The sequence below is a fragment of the Sapajus apella genome, unplaced genomic scaffold (assembly GCF_009761245.1).
Source record: "Sapajus apella isolate SASKATOON/1434 unplaced genomic scaffold, GSC_monkey_1.0 scaffold84, whole genome shotgun sequence".
NCBI lineage: Eukaryota > Metazoa > Chordata > Mammalia > Primates > Cebidae > Sapajus > Sapajus apella.
The window spans coordinates 350647-367216 of NW_022437024.1; the positions used below are offsets into that span (position 1 = coordinate 350647).

The 16570-nt window shown below is 42.9% G+C and overlaps 1 protein-coding gene across 5 annotated transcripts in view; it reads left to right on the top strand.

Moving 5' to 3' along the window:
* ETV6 (ETS variant transcription factor 6) overlaps nucleotides 1-16570 on the top strand; it is a 253755-nt gene that overhangs the window by 217768 nt on the left and 19417 nt on the right. For all 5 annotated transcript variants that reach the window (XM_032253655.1, XM_032253656.1, XM_032253658.1 and 2 more), the window contains one exon: nucleotides 12446-12991. In XM_032253655.1, coding sequence (XP_032109546.1) covers nucleotides 12446-12991 — 546 coding nt within the window. The remainder of the gene's footprint in view (nucleotides 1-12445; nucleotides 12992-16570) is intronic.

Below are 16570 nucleotides of genomic sequence, written 5' to 3' on the forward strand. Positions count from 1 at the left end.
AGTGGTTTATGAAATATAGTTTGAATTCCAGCTCAAGATCTTGAGCCTTTGACTTTTGTCTAGCTCTGTGTAACATTCATACTTCCCACAATTCTTTACAAAATGACTGGGATAGGGAGAGAGTGAAACCCAGTGGACAGAGGCTTGAGTGAGCATTACCTGCTGGGGCTGTTGATTTGTGTCTCCCTGACGACCTTCTTCTCTGACCATCATCCGTGGGCTTAGGGAAAGCACAATGGTGGAAATGTGATCCTGGTGTGTGAGATACAAACTTGATCTTAGCCTTTGCTCCACCCTGGAAACTTAACAGCCAAAACTTTCACCAAAGGCAGGTTTTTTTTTTGTTTTTTTTTTTTGCTTGTTTAAGTTTACTAGTTATTCATTAGTTATAGCATGATTAAATTGGGTCAAATTTTTATGAATTTTAAGTAGAGAAACTTTTCTAATAACTAATATGAAAGGGATAAGAAATCAGACCTTTTTGTAAAGAAAATTACCACATTTAAAGTCCTGATTTATGTTAGGTTATTCGGCAGTGAGAAGAAGGGATTATTTGTGTCTAACAGAGGTCAACAAGGAAAAAGGTTTAGGATCAGAAAACACTTCCAACCAGAATGACAGTTTCTACCAGTCCTTAGTCTTTCTTCCTCCCTTCCTTCTGTGCCCTCACAGATCAATTATGTGTGGCTTTCCCTCCCTCTTCCTTGTATATTTCCCTTCCATATCAAGACATTCAGAATGAGGGCAATGTGGATAATTTCCCAGTTTTCCAGCTGGGCAGCTCACCAAGAACAAACCCAGACATCAAGGCCAGACCAAAAAAATCTTCTTGTTTTAGACAGAAGACTCCTACATCTGGGGGATTTCATGCACCCACTGTCCGCTCAGTGCATTTCCTGTGTCCGGAGCTTCTCTGCCTGCCGGCTCTGGTCTCATAAGTTTCCATGCCCTGTTGCCAACTTATAATAACAGAGGCGTCAGGCAGCAGGCTGGGAACGTCATAGCCCACTCCGTACATGGGCACCGCTTTGCAGACTCAAACAAAGCTTGGAAGGTCTCATTGCAAGCTTCTCAGCCTTGACAGTGGTTGTGCCCAGACCACCAGGAGCCTGGAATTAAATACCCTCGGATCCAGTTATCTACTGTTAATGTTATCGACTTCATCAAGTACTTCCTCTTTGAGTGATATCTGCAGAGAAATAAATAAATCAAGCTACTCCAAGTCCTGTTCCTGCCTGGATCCTGAGTCCAAAGTAAAATCTGAGTTGGATGATCCAAAGCACTATCACCCTCCGGCATTGTTCCCAAGGTCTGGGCAGGAACAGAGAGTGAAATCTCTCCAGGACATTACATCAGTTCCTCCTTTACCCTTGGCATGAAAGTTCTTCCTCTCCTGGTCCTCCCAGACTTCCTAAGGCCTGCCCTGAGTGCACACCCACACACTGAGCCTTGAAGCCCAGGACATCAAAGAAAGCCTGCAGGTAACCAGATTACTGGCCAACGCCTATGACCGTTTTGAAATTTATAAGACGGGAAATGGATTCAGGAAATGGGATTTTTCAATACATACTCCTCATCAACCTTAACTATTTTTAAACCTTAATAAGCTTTTAAGTAAAGAGAGACATTCTGTAAATGGCATGTAGAAGAAAATATAGGAAAGTTCAAATATAGGAACTCTCTTGAATAGTTGTTTACAGTAATCATATTCTGTGACAAATGAAAAGTGAACCATAGCAAAATATAAATACGTTTCTATGGCCAGCAGAATTGAGATCCATATTAGCTATAAAAGGAAAGTTTGCCTTGTCTCCAGAATATAACAGATCATTTTAGTTGGTGCCCTGTAAGCATTTATATGCATTTGGGTTAAAGTGAGAACATTAGTGCTTGTCATTCCAACCTGTATCCTTGCAAGGTTGATTCAGCACTTAAAAAACTTTTTATGGCAAGAAATATCAAACCTATACAAAAGTAAAAAGAATTGTGTAGTGAACCACCATGTACCCATCACCAGTTTTGATGATCAGCTCAAGGCCAGTCTTGCCTTCCTCTGTGGTCTACCCGCTGTCTGCTTCACCATCCCAGATTATTTTATAGCAAATCCCAGATATATAATTTCTCTTGTAAATAGTATCCACATAGGCCTCAAAAAAAGACTATAAAATCGTAATCACAGAACCATCATATCACTTGAAAACTAGTAGTTCCTCAGTATTGACATATAATCTATGAGTGTTCACTTTTTGCCAACCATCTCATAAATGTTCTTTACAGTTTCATCAGAATCCAAGCAACATCTATACATTGCAAATGGTTAAGTCTTTTTCAGTCTATAGGTTCCCATTTGTATCCTCCTTGTGTGTGTGTTTGAGCAGTTCCTCTCTTCAGGTTTTTTCAAAAGAGGTCAGCCATAATTAGCATATTAGTATACACAATATTATATATATATTGGTATATATAATACATATTAGTATATACTTATATGTAGTATATATATGCTATATTAGTATATACTATGTATCATACTATGCATATATAGTATATTACTATAATCTCCCCCTGTACATAGTATCTTTTTTCCCTCTGGTTGCTTTCAAGATTTCCTCTTTATTTTTGGTTTTCAGTAGTTTTGACTCTGGTGTACCTGGGTATGGTTTTTATTTTACATATCTGACTTGAGATTCTTGGATCTTCGAATGTACTGCTGTTGATGATGTTGTTGTTACCAAATTTGGGGACTATCTAGCCATTATTTCCTAATTTATTTTACCCTGCCTTTTTCTATATTCTCCTTCTTAGACACCACTTGCATGTGTATTAGACCATGTGATATTGTTCCACAGGAGGATTCGTTTGGTTAGGATTTCATTTTTACTGATCTGTCTTCAAATTCTCTAACCCTTTCTTCTCTCATCTCCCGTCTGCTATTAAGTCTGCCTAGTCTAGTCTTTCAGATATTACACTTTTCCATTATAGACTCTTTGTTTTGTCTTTTTTTTTCCCCCCATTTATTTATTTTATTGCATTTTAGGTTTTGGGGTACATGTGAAGAACATGCAAAATTGTTGCATAGGAACACACGTGGCAGTGTGATTTGCTGCCTTCCTCCCCATCACCTACATCTGGCATTTCTCCCCTTGCTATCTCTCCCCAGCTCCCCGCCCCCCACCATCCCTCCCCTACTTCCCCCCAACTGACCACAGTGTGTAGTGCTCCCCTCCCTGTGTCCATGTGTTCTCATTGTTCAACACCCGCCTATGAGTGAGAACATGCGGTGTTTGATCTTCTGCTCTTCTGTCAGTTTGCTGAGAATGATGGTTTCCAGGTTCATCCATGTCCCTACAAAGGACCCAAACTCATCATTTTTGATGGCTGCATAATATTCCATGGTGTATATGTGCCACATTTTCCCTATCCAGTCTATCGTCGATGGGCATCTGGGTTGGTTCCAGGTCTTTGCTATTGTAAACAGTGCTGCCATGAACATTCGTGTGCACGTGTCCTTATAGTAGAATGATTTGTAATCCTTTGGATATATACCCAGTAATGGGATTGCTGGGTCAAATGGAATTTCTATTTCTAGGTCCTTGAGGAATCGCCACACTGTCTTCCACAATGGTTGAACTAATTTACACTCCCACCAACAGTGTAAAAGTGTTCCTATTTCTCCACATCCTCTCCAGCATCTGTTGTCTCCAGATTTTTTAATGACTGCCATTCTAACTGGCGTGAGATGGTATCTCAATGTAGTTTTGATTTGCATTTCTCTGATGACCAGTGATGATGAGCATTTTTTCATATGTTTGTTGGCCTCACGTATGTCTTCTTTTGTAAAGTGTCTGTTCATATCCTTTGCCCACTTTTGAATGGGCTTGTTAGTTTTTTTCTTGTAAATCCGTTTTAGTTCTTTATATATTCTGGATATCAGCCCTTTGTCAGATGGGTAAACTGCAAAAATTTTTTCCCAATCCGTTGGTTGCTGATTCACTCTAATGATTGTTTCTTTTGCTGTGCAGAAGCTGTGGAGTTTGATTAGGTCCTATTTGTCTATTTTGGCTTTTGTTGTCAATGCTTTTGGTGTTTTGGTCATGAAGTCCTTGCCTTCACCTACGTCCTGAGTGGTTTTGCCTAGATTTTCTTCTAGGGTTTTTATGGTGTTAGGTCTTATGTTTAAGTCTTTAATCCATCTGGAGTTAATTTTAGTGTAAGGTGTCAGGAAGGGGTCCAGTTTCTGCTTTCTGCACATGGCTAGCCAGCTTTCCCAACACCATTTATTGAACAGGGAATCCTTTCCCCATTGCTTGTTTTTGTCTGGTTTGTCAAAGATCAGATGGTTGTAGATATGTTGTGTTGCCTCCGAGACCTCTGTTCTGTTCCATTGGTCTATATCTCTGTTTTGGTACCAGTACCATGCTGTTTTGATTACTGTAGCCTTGTAGTATAGTTTGAAGTCTGGTAGTGTGATGCCCCCCGCTTTGTTCTTTTTGCTTAGAATTGACTTGGCTATGTGGGCTCTCTTTTGGTTCCATATGAAGTTTAAGGTGGTTTTTTCCAGTTCTGTGAAGAAGGTCATTGGTAGCTTGATGGGGATAGCATTGAATCTGTAAATTACTTTGGGCAGTATGGCCATTTTCACGATATTGATTCTTCCTAACCATGAACATGGAATGTTTCTCCATCTGTTTGTGTCCTCTCTTATTTCATTGAGCAGTGGCTTATAGTTCTCCTTGAAGAGGTCCTTTACATTCCTTGTTAGTTGTATTCCTAGGTATTTTATTCTCTTTGTGGCAATTGTGAATGGAAGTTTGTTCTTGATTTGGCTCTCTTTAAGTCTGTTATTGGTGTATAGGAATGCATGTGATTTTTGCACATTGATTTTGTATCCTGAGACTTTGCTGAACTTGCTTATCAGTTTCAGGAGGTTTGGGGCTGAGACGATGGGGTCTTCTAGATATACAATCATGTCGTCTGCAAATAGAGACAATTTGACTTCCTCCTTTCCTATTTGAATGCCCTTCATTTCTTTTTCTTGCCTGACTGCTCTGGCTAGAACTTCTAATACTATATTGAATAGCAGTGGTGAGAGAGGGCATCCTTGTCTGGTGCCACATTTCAAGGGGAATGCTTCCAGTTTTTGCCCATTCAGTATGATATTGGCTGTTGGTTTGTCATAAATAGCTTTTATTATTTTGAGATACGTTCCATCGATACCTAGCTTATTGAGGGTTTTTAGCATAAAAGGCTGTTGAATTTTGTCAAAGGCCTTCTCTGCATCAATTGAGATAATCATGTGGTTTTTGTCTTTGGTTCTGTTTATGTGGTGAATTACGTTTATAGACTTGCATATGTTGAAGCAGCCTTGCATCCCCGGGATGAAGCCTACTTGATCATGGTGGATAAGCTTTTTGATGTGCTGTTGCAATCGGCTTGTCAGTATTTTATTGAAGATTTTTGCATCTATGTTCATCATGGATATTGGCCTGAAGTTTTGTTTTCTTGTTGAGTCTCTGCCGGGTTTTGGAATCAGGATGATGTTGGTCTCATAAAATGATTTGGGAAGAATTCCCTCTTTTTGTATTGTTTGGAATAGTTTCAGAAGAAATGGTACCAGCTCCTCTTTGTATGTCTGGTAGAATTCAGCTGTGAACCCATCTGGACCTGGGCTTTTTTTGGGTGGTAAGCTCTTAATTGCTGCCTCAACTTCAGACCTTGTTATGGGTCTGTTCAGGGTTTCGGCTTCTTCCTGGTTTAGGCTTGGCAGGAGGCAAGTGTCCAGGAATTTATTCATTTCTTCCAGGTGTGTTAGTTTGTGTGCATAGAGTTGTTTGTAATAATCTCTGATGATGGTTTGAATTTCTGTGGAATCTGTGGTGATATCCCCTTTATCGTTTTTTATTGCATCAATTTGGTTATTCTCTCTTTTCTTTTTTATTAATCTGGCTAGTGGTCTGTCTATTTTGTTGATCTTTTCAAAAAGCCAGCTCCTGGATTTATTGATTTTTTTGAAGGGTTTTTTGTGTCTCCTTCAGTTCTGCTCTGATCTTAGCTATTTCTTGTCTTCTGCTCGACTTTGAGTTTTTTTGATCTTGCTCCTCTAGCTCTTTCAGTTTTGACGATAGGGTGTCAATTTTTGATCTCTCCTTGCTTCTCATGTGGGCACTTATTGCTATGTATTTTCCTCTAGAGACTGCTTTAAATGTGTCCCAGAGATTCTGGTATGTTGTGTCTTCATTCTCGTTGGTTTCGAAGAACATCTTTATTTCTGCCTTCATTTCATTGTTTATCCAGTCAACATTCAAGAGCAAGTTGTTCAGTTCCATGAAGCTGTGCGGTTCTGGGTTAGTTTTTGAATTCTGAGTTCTAACTTGATTGCACTGTGGTCTGAGAGACTGTTTGTTACGATTTCCGTTCTTTTGCATTTGCTGAGGAGTGATTTACTCCCAATTATGTGGTCAATTTTAGAGTAGGTGTGATGTGGTGCTGAGAAGAATGTATATTCTGTGGATTTGGGGTGGAGAGTTCTGTAAATGTCTATTAGGTTTGCTTGGTCCAGGTCTGAGTTCAAGTCCTGGATATCCTTGTTAATTTTCTGTCTGGTTGATCTGTCTAATGTTGACAATGGGGTGTTAAAGTCTCCCACTATTATTGTGTGGGAGTCTAAGTCTCTTTGTAAGTCATTAAGAACTTGCCTTATGTATCTGGGTGCTCCTGTATTGGGTGCGTATATATTTAGGATCATTAGCTCTTCTTGTTGCATTGATCATTTTACCATTATGTAATGTCCCTCTTTGTCTCTTATGATCTTTGTTGCTTTAAAGTCTAATTTATCAGAGATGAGAATTGCAACTCCTGCTTTTTTTTGCTCTCCATTTGCTTGGTAAATCTTCCTCCATCCCTTTACTTTGAGCTTTTGTGTATCCTTGCATGTGAGATGGGTTTCCTGGATACAGCACACCGATGGGTTTTGTCTTTTTACCCAATTTGCCAGTCTGTGTCTTTTGATTGGGGCATTTAGTCCATTTACATTTAGGGTTAATATTGTTATGTGTGAATTTGATACTGCCATTTTGGTGCTAGCTGGGTGTTTTGCCCTTTAGTTGAGCTGGTACTTGTTGTTCCTTTATATGTGTAGAGCCTCTTTCAGGAGCTCTTGTAGAGCTGGCCTGGTGGTGACGAAATCTCTGAGTACTTGCATGTTCCCAAAGGATTTTATTTTTCCTTCACTTATGAAGCTTAGTTTGGCTGGATAGGAGATTCTGGGTTGAAAGTTCTTTTCTTTAAGGATGTTGAATATTGGCCCCCACTCTCTTCTGGCTTGTAGGGTTTCTGCTGAGAGATCTGCTGTGAGTCTGATGGGCTTCCCTTTTTGGGTAACCCGACCTTTCTCTCTGGCTGCCCTTAGTATTTTCTCCTTCATTTCGACCCTGGTGAATCTGACGATTATGTGCCTTGGGGTTGCTCTTCTTGACGAATATCTTTGTGGTGTTTTCTGTATTTCCTGGACTTGAATGTTTGCCTGCCTTGCTAGGTTGGGGAAGTTTTCCTGGATAATATCCTGAAGAGTATGTTCCGCTTGGATTTATTCTCTTCGTCGCATTCGGGTACACCTGTCAAATGTAGGTTAGGTCTTTTCACATAGTCCCACATTTCTTGGAGACTTTGTTCATTCCTTTTTACCCTTTTTTCTCCAGTCTTGCCTTCGCCTTTTATTTCATTGAGTTGATCTTCGACCTCTGATATCCTTTCTTCTGCTTGGTCAATTCGGCTGTTGATACTTGTGCATGCTTCACGAAGTTCTCGTGTTGCGTTTTTCAGCTCCATCAATTCACTTATATTCCTTTCTATTTTGTCCATTCTCGTTAGCATTTCATCAAATCTTTTTTCAAGGTTCTTAGTTTCTTTGCATTTGGTTAGAACATGTTCTTTAAGTTCACAGACGTTTCTTACTACCCACCTTCTGAATTCTGATTCTGTCATTTCATCACACTCATTCTCCATCCAACCTTGTTCCCTTGCTGGTGAGGAGTTGTGATCCCTTTTAGGAGGAGAGGTGTTCTGGTTTCGGGCGTTTTCATCCTTTTTGCGCTGGTTTCTTCCCATCTTTAAGGATTTATCCACCTGTCAACTTTGTAGTTGCTGGCTTTCAGATTGGGTATCAAATCTTTCAGATTGACGGTCTGTTTGTTGATGATGAGGTTATTTCTGTTTCTTGGTTTTCCTTCTGACAGTCTGGCCCCTCTGCTGTAAGTCTGCTGAGGTTCACTCCAGGCCCTGCTTGCCTGGGGTTCACCTGCAGCAGCTGCTGAACAGCAAGGGTTGTTACCAGTTTTCTTCTTCTGCTATCTTTGTCCCAGAAGGATACCCGCCTAGTGTCAATCTGATCTCTCTTTTATGAGGTGTCTTTTTGGATATATAGGGGTCAGGGAGCTGCTTGAGGAGATGGTCTCTTCTTTATAGGAGCTCAAATGGTGAGCTGCGAGCTCTGTTGTTGTTCATTCAGAGCTGCTGGGCAGGTACGTTTAGGTCTGCTGCAGCAGAACTCATAAACTGCTTTTTGTTCCCAGGTGCTCTGTCCCAGGGATTTAGGGCTTTATTTATGAGTTTCCGTTATGCTGCCGCCTTCTTTTTTTTTTTTTTCCCTTCAGGCCTGCCCAGCCCAGCAAGGAGGCAGCCTAGTCACTGTCGGCCTATAGCAGCTTTGCTGAGCTGCTGTGGGCTCCGCCCCGCTGACGAGTGAACTTCCCTGCAGTCCTGTTTATATGGGTGTAGTTAGAACTGCTTTGGCGATGGTGGCCCGCCTCTGTTGGGGCGGAGTCTCTTTGCTGTGGCAGGTTGCCTCGGTAACGGTGGGCTGCCTCAGCAATGGCGGGTTGCCTTGGCGACGGCGGGCCGCCTCAGCAATGGCGAGTTGCCTTGGCAACGGCGGGCTGCCTCAGTAATGGCGGACGCCCCTCCCCCACAGAGCTGGACCGTCCTGGGTTCAGCTGCGCTTGCTGTGAAACTCTCAATCCAGAGTTTCTGGTTGTTGTTCTTTTGTGGGGGTGGGGCCAGCCGAGCCTGATCACCTGGCTCCCTGCCTCAGAGCCTTTTTTAAGTTGGTGTTCCAGTCGCCTGTTGAAGAGGCGCCAGGGTCTGTTTGTTTTCCCCTGTGGCCACTCACTGCGCTGGCTTAAACAGCGGCACTGAGGTTTGTGGTGCTTTTTTTTTTTTTTTTTTCTGCCCTGGAATCTACTGTCCTGGTTCTCTGCTCAGTCCCCTTTTTGAACCGGCGTACGGGCGACTTCCCGTGGCTCCAATCGCCAGCCAAAAGGGCACCCGGACCGGTGTATTTTGTACGGAGAACCGCGGCTCCGGGGCGCTGACAAAGCAGCCGCGCGGGGCAAAGCAGTGGCGCTGGCCCCCACAGCCGCGCTGGCCGGTACAGCCGTGCTGGTGACCTGTGGAGCACCTCCGCCCGGGAATTTCCTAGTCTGTGGGCAATAAAAACGCGGCGTCCACTCACCCTCTGCGCTTTCACTGGGCGCTGCAATCCTGAGCTGTTCCTAAACGGCCATCTTGGATCGTCTCATCGTCTTTTTTTTTTTTTTTAATTCCATTTCTCTTTTAACAGGTTCTATGTGTCATCATTTATTACAACCATTATTTTCTTTTAGGGTTTGAACTTATTTATAACAGCTAATTCCAGTATCTACATTATCTCAAGTTCTGTTTCTGTTGATGGCCTTTCCTTCTTATTGTGAGTTACATGTTTGTGTTTCTTCCCACATCTAGAAAATTGTGACTGGATGCTGAGCATGCATTATTGAGACACTGGATTGTGTTCTGTTCCTCTGAAGAGTATTGACTTTTGTTCTAGCCCGCAGTCAAATTACTGGCCACTTTGAATTTGTAGAGGTGTGGTCTTAACGTTTCATTAGGTCCAGTCTGTTTTCTGTTTTGCCTTTTGCCCTTAGCTAGATCCTCTTGTCCTGGGTTTTTTGCTTCTAAGCTATGGCCATTCTGGGGTAACAAACAGCCTGAAGTGTTTACAGAGCCTTCAAAATTGATGAGATGCAAATTCTGAACCCTGTCTCCACTGCAGTAGCCAATAGCTGAGATTTCTACTTCTGTCTTTTGATGATACAACTGTTGCTTTTCACTGAACTCCAGAGGGTCTCCCCAGCACTTGGGCTATTCAGTAGTCAGACAAGAATTTGAGGAAACTTTTACATGCCAATTTAATCACTCTCAGCTCTGAGGCTCCCACTGTATGGGATTTGTTTCTTCAATTTTCTGCCATTCTGGCAGCTACTATCTTCTGACATCTCAAGCAACTTTCTGTTTATTTTCTAACTGCCCCGTGCTGTACAGACTGGAGAGGAGCATGCAGCATAGGACAGTTAGGAGATCAACAGAATCGGGGGGAAAGCTGTTTAAATACGGATCTCACTCTGTACAGGTCCCTTCTTTCAAGAGTGAAATCCCCTCCAGTTTTTATATGCCTTCGGTACCTTCAAATACTTTTTTTTCTATATATTTAATACAGTTTCTTTCATTTCTATCCGTAGGACGGCTACTTTGGTACAAGCCACTCTGCTATTATTGAAACTGGAACTCCCCCTCTCTTTGTTTAGATAAGTGGTGGCAGATCATAAATCCTTCATCTATCTTTTCTCATCCAACCATAGATTCTGGATGCTAGTCCTTAGCAAAATGTTGAGATGCTCCCCGTTCCTTTTTACAGTTACATAGTACTCCATTGTTTAGAGATATAATTTATTAAATCAGCCTCCTATTGATAGCTATTCCAGTGATTAAGTACTTTTGAATTTATGGCAGTGGGTTATACAGCAGTCACAAAATAAGCCCTCTGCCTTCAAGGAGATGATCTTTTATGAACAGTATTTTTGTTCAATGTTTCATATGATAGATGAGATCTAGTAGAACTTTCAAAAAAAAAAGTCCCCATTTTCTTCTTAACCCTGTATAACTTAAAACCACCATGTCTGTCTCTGTTTACTGACCCTGTCACATTCCTGAATTTCCTTTATGTGTTCTTCATATATATATATATATATATATAATCTTTAGGGGCAAAGGTGATATGTTTGGCTTGCTTTACTTAGAACTGTGGACAATTCTTTGACCAGAACAAGGACCAGCAAGCATGCACACCCTTTTGGTGAGACTGCCCTGGGAACAGATGTGGCCAGAGAGAGTTCATTGAGTTGAGTGTGGAGCTGTGTAGAAATCTGCACTCTTATGGGCAGATTTCTGTCCTTCTGTACCTTAGCAGGGGCTTCTGGAGCCACATGGGTGCTGGTCCATTCCCTGCCCCAGCCCTCAGAGCTGCTGCTGCTGCTGAGCTGTGTCCACTTCTGATGTTGTCCTTGCTCACATACCACCAGCTTGCAAGTTCAAGTGGGATGGGTTAGGGATATTGTTAGAGGTGTCTATCCATCCTGCTTCTTCCTAACTAACCTCTGCCTGTCTCTCAGCACTTGTAGGGTCTATGCACTCAGGAGCAAAGTGCTCCCAAAAGTTCTTTCAAGTTCAGTAAAATTGTCATTCTGTAAATTGGGGCCCCTGTGCATGCTTAGAGCAGGTTTTCTTGTGACCTTGTTTCGTAGTTTCTGTGTCGCAGTGATAGGTGTTGTCATGAGCACACAGGTTCTAGAATCTGACTGGAGTCTGATTCTAATCCCCTAACTGGCTGTGTGACCTTGGGTAAGTTGCTTAACTTCTGTATGCCTCACTTTGATCATCTGTAAAAGAGGGGTAATAGTGATATCTCCTCTTACGAGTGCTATAAGTTTGGGCTTTTTTTTCCCTCTTTTTTTGAGACAAAGTTTTCCTCTGTCGCCCACGCTGGAGTGCAGTACTTGATCTTGGCTCGCTGCAACCTCCACCTCCCAGATTCAAGTGATTCTCATGCCTCAGCCTCCCGAGTAACTAGGATTACAGGTGGGAGCCACCACATTAAGCCAAGAGTGCTATAAATTTTAAACAGTGAAATCCAGTATCTAAGATACAGTTATTACTAATAATATTAACATTTTCTCTAATACAAATAACTCCTGGAGGTAGAGAATATGAAAATGTAAGTCAATAAAAGCATCTAGAGAGAAACCCCTAAGAACCCTTCTACCTCTGAAAGCTAAATAGAAGAGTCTAATAATGGCCAAAAGAGGGGGAATGGAGGTTTTCCTTGTGCTTATAGGCCATGGGTAGGTGATTACAGAATGCTTGTAAACATCCCTAGGTTGTCTGGCAATACAAGAATAGTTTCAATATGCTCACTTTAAATTGTTTGTTACGCAGTGAAAATGACACTGAAATCTGGGGAGAAAGATTCTTTACATACACCTACACGCTCCTCCACTTACCGCCTGTAGAGCCACAGGGAGGTTCCTGTCCTGCCAATTCACTGGGATCTATGATTGTCTTTCCCTCTGCTCCACAGATAACTGTGTCCAGAGGACCCCCAGGCCATCCGTGGAGAATGTGCATCACAACCCTCCCACCATTGAACTGTTGCACCGCTCCAGGTCACCCATCACCACAAATCACCGGCCTTCTCCTGACCCCGAGCAGCGGCCCCTCCGGTCCCCCCTGGACAACATGATCCGCCGCCTCTCCCCAGCTGAGAGGGCGCAGGGACCCAGGCTGCACCAGGAGAACAACCACCAGGAGTCCTACCCCCTGTCAGTGTCTCCCATGGAGAATAATCACTGCCCAGCGTCCTCCGAGTCCCACCCGAAGCCATCCAGCCCCCGGCAGGAGAGCACACGCGTGATCCAGCTGATGCCTAGCCCCATCATGCACCCTCTGATCTTGAACCCCCGGCACTCCGTGGATTTCAAACAGTCCAGGCTCTCCGAGGACGGGCTGCATAGGGAAGGGAAGCCTATCAACCTCTCCCATCGGGAAGACCTGGCTTACATGAACCACATCATGGTCTCTGTCTCCCCGCCTGAAGAGCACGCCATGCCCATTGGGAGAATAGCAGGTGAGTGAGCTCCCCTGTCGCTGCTCCAGCATAGTGGAGACCTGACAAAGCCCCCCTCTCCCCTGTGATCCTTGCAGCCAGCCTCACACCGTTCCCAATTAGGCGCCCTCCAATGCTCTGTGAGGGCAAGTGGAGGCTTCTGCCTGGATGAGGCGAAATCCCTAATGGCTTGGTTAATGAGCCGCTGGGATGGAGTAGTTAATGAGCCTCTGAAATGTTAAGAAACAAATGTCCTACGTCCAGCTTACAAGGAGAGGCACATCAGAATCAAGGCTAAGCGAAAACATTTAAAATAAAAGGTTTATGAGCATGCTAATGGCCCTGTCCTGAAGTTTCCAGCAGCTAATTAATGACCAGACACAGCATAAAGGAGCTTTGTCTCAGATTCAGGCCTGTAATTCCATCCTGTAAGCAGTAACTTCATGCAGCCTTCACCTTGGGGGAGGGTGTAGGAGAGGAAAACAGGATTATGGTATTGGAGGCAGGTGTTGCTGGGCTATTTGGACAGAGGAAACCACTCCCAGATTCTCTTTCATTTATGATAAGAAGCCCAAATTTGCTTACCTAAGGGAAGAAACCAGTGGAAACCAGTGGGGAAAATATCTACACATTGTGAATTTCCTAGGATGCTCATAATAGGTGCTGCCATGCGCATGGCAACATAACAGCAGGTACTCTGCAAACCTACTGTTACCTCTGCCTTGAGGTACTGTCCTTTTTTATTTAAATCATTTGTTGCTAGATTTTTCTCTGGCCCCAAGTGCACCACCAGTATCACCTCAATTTCATTGTTATAAATAATTTACATCAGGGATGTTGAATCAAGAAAATAGAATGGCAAAGAAATATGACGTATATGTTTTAAAAACTATGAAAAATGAAATGATATACGTTTGAGATTCAATTCAAAATGATCAGAGTTAGGAGGTGGAGTGTGAGTGGGGTCTACATAAAACAAGGCTAGCCAGCACTAGCAGGTGGTTATATGTCTGGGTGATGGATGCATGGGGGTTAATATTATTGATTTCTTTGCCTTTACCTATACATTAGATTGTTTAAATCAGAAAATGGGAAAAAAAAAAAACTGGGGAAAAAAGAATAGTAGATAAAGAAGCAGAGAGCTTAGGCAAAACATGTGAATTTCCTCAGCTAATTGGAGAAGTAGGATGAAGTCAGTATTCTGTAAATGACCCATCTTGTGCTTTCCAGGCAATACCCTTCTTATCTATATGCCCTCTTGTCTCTTGCGTGGTGGGTACAGCAGTACTTGACATTTTGCAGATACCTTTTGCTTGTTTATAATTCTCAGGACGGCTCTTTGAGGTAGCTTTTAACTGCAGTCTTCATCTTATGTGGAAAGGCCATTTGTATAGGGGAAGCCACAAAGGAAACTGAGTCACAGAAAGGCAAAGGCCTTTGCCAAGGTCAGATGGGGCCCAGTGACCAAGGTGTGCAGGACAACCCTTGCTGCCCTTGGCTGCTGTCCGTAGTGCTGCCCTCGTGGGCCTGGCTTTCTTCTGAAGCCCTCTCATGTCTGCCTCCCAGGCGACACTGCCTTCACCACTTTTTGGGAATCTACCATAAGCCCATGAGTCAACAAAGAAACATTGTTTAGACTTGAGGAGCTATTTTTCCCTGGTTTAGTAGGTTTGTAAATTTCAAAATATTAGTCTCTTAAAAATACACTACTTTTTTTTGAGACAGAGTCTTACCCTGTCACTCAGGCTGGAGTACAGTGATGCAATCTTGGCTTATTGCAACCTCTGCCTCCTAAGTTCAAGTGATTCTCATGCCTCGGCCTCCCGAGTAGCTGGGATTTCAGGTGCGCGCCATCATACCTGGCTAATTTTTTTTTGTATTTTTAGTAGAGACGGGTTTTCATTGTGTTGGCCAGGCTGGTTTTGAACTCCTGACCTCAAGTGATCTGCCTGCTTCCGCCTCCCAAATTGCTGGGATTACAGGCGTGAGCCACTGCACCCAGCCTATACTAGTATTTTTTTTTTTAATCTCATTCCACTATATCGGTGTTTGATGATGGATGCATCAGTTAGGAAGCTCAGTGGAATACTGTACGCACCAGCTGATGAGCCTGGGTGTCTGTGGATGCCTGTTCTCAGGGGCACACGGAAATGGGCAATATGTGCTTTTCTTGATGGCTCTGGGAAGTCAGAATATTCATGTAAAATAACCCGGGGCCTAGATCTTTAGGGAGAATGCATTAACTCCTTCAGTATGACAGTGTCTGAAAACATTATTAATGCTGTAATGGCATATTCAAAAGTTTTAAATCTCCCAGTGTATATTTTAACTAACCAAATCCAAATTTAACTCATTTCGCTAAAAGGCATTAGTTTTCTCCAAAGAAGGCAGGACTGGATGGCCTCTAAAGTTCCTTCCAGAATCAACTGACAGTCTTGATTCTGTAACCCTCCCAAGAAAACACAAGAGTTTTAGGCACCGTTGTTTCTTTTGGGATAACCCTGTGTGTACCCCAACTCTTCTGATGTCTTTCTGGACTCCTCAGATCCTTGTAAAATTGATTCTATTTATTGGAGGTGAAATTCATTGGGTGATTCCTATGTACAATGTAAAAGTTCAGTCATTACTGAACAGCTATAAAAGGCCTTTAAATCTCTATAAAGCAGCTGTTGGATGAGACAACTTAGTTCCTTAAAGCTTTTTAAATGAGCACAGCACAAAAAGAAATGAAGGTGCTGCTGAATGTCACACTGATGAGTGCTACAGCTGGAGGGTATAGATGGAAATAGTGTTCATGAATGTGGATCACAAAACAAAGCTAAATTCTTACCATTCAGATGTGATTTGTTCAGGTGCCCTAGGATTTATGCATTTGGACACCTTCTGTGTATAAGGCACTCTTCTGCATTCTTGAGGGGGTGGGGACAGCCTCAGAGAGGTACAAGACACAGTCTTTATCATGAAGGAGATGAGCACGGTTAACTATAAAAGCAAAGCACATGACACGTGTCTTAGAAGAGCTCCCGTTAAGTACTGCAGGAGGTCAGAGGAGAGATGTCAGGGAACGCTACATGGAGGGCTGGCTTTTAGCTGGGCTTGGATGAATGCTTAGAATGTGGACAAGCGGAGATTAGAGAAAAAGAGGTCATTCCAGATCAAGAAGACTTACCAGGAGCAAAGCAAGATAAGGCTCAGTGTCTTTTTTCTATTTCAGGTGGAAATGTACATCCACAAGTTGAGGTCTATGGAGGTCATTTAAAAATCTGTCATTTTTCAGTCTGGGTACTGTGGCTCATGCCTGTAATCCTGGTACTTTGGAATGCCGAGGCTGGCAGATCACCTGAGGTCAGGAGTTCAAGACCAGCCTGGCCAACATGGTGAAACCCCATCTCTACCAAAAAATACAAAAATTAGGCATGGTGGCGTGTGTCTATAGTCCCAGCTACTGAGGAGGCTGAGGTAGGGGAATCATTTGAACCTGGGAGGTGAAGGTTGTAATGAGCCGAGATTGTGCCAATGTACTCCAGCCTGGGCAACAGAGTGATACCATGTTTCTCTCTCTCTCTCTCTCTCTCTCTCTCTCTCTCTCTCTCTCTCTCT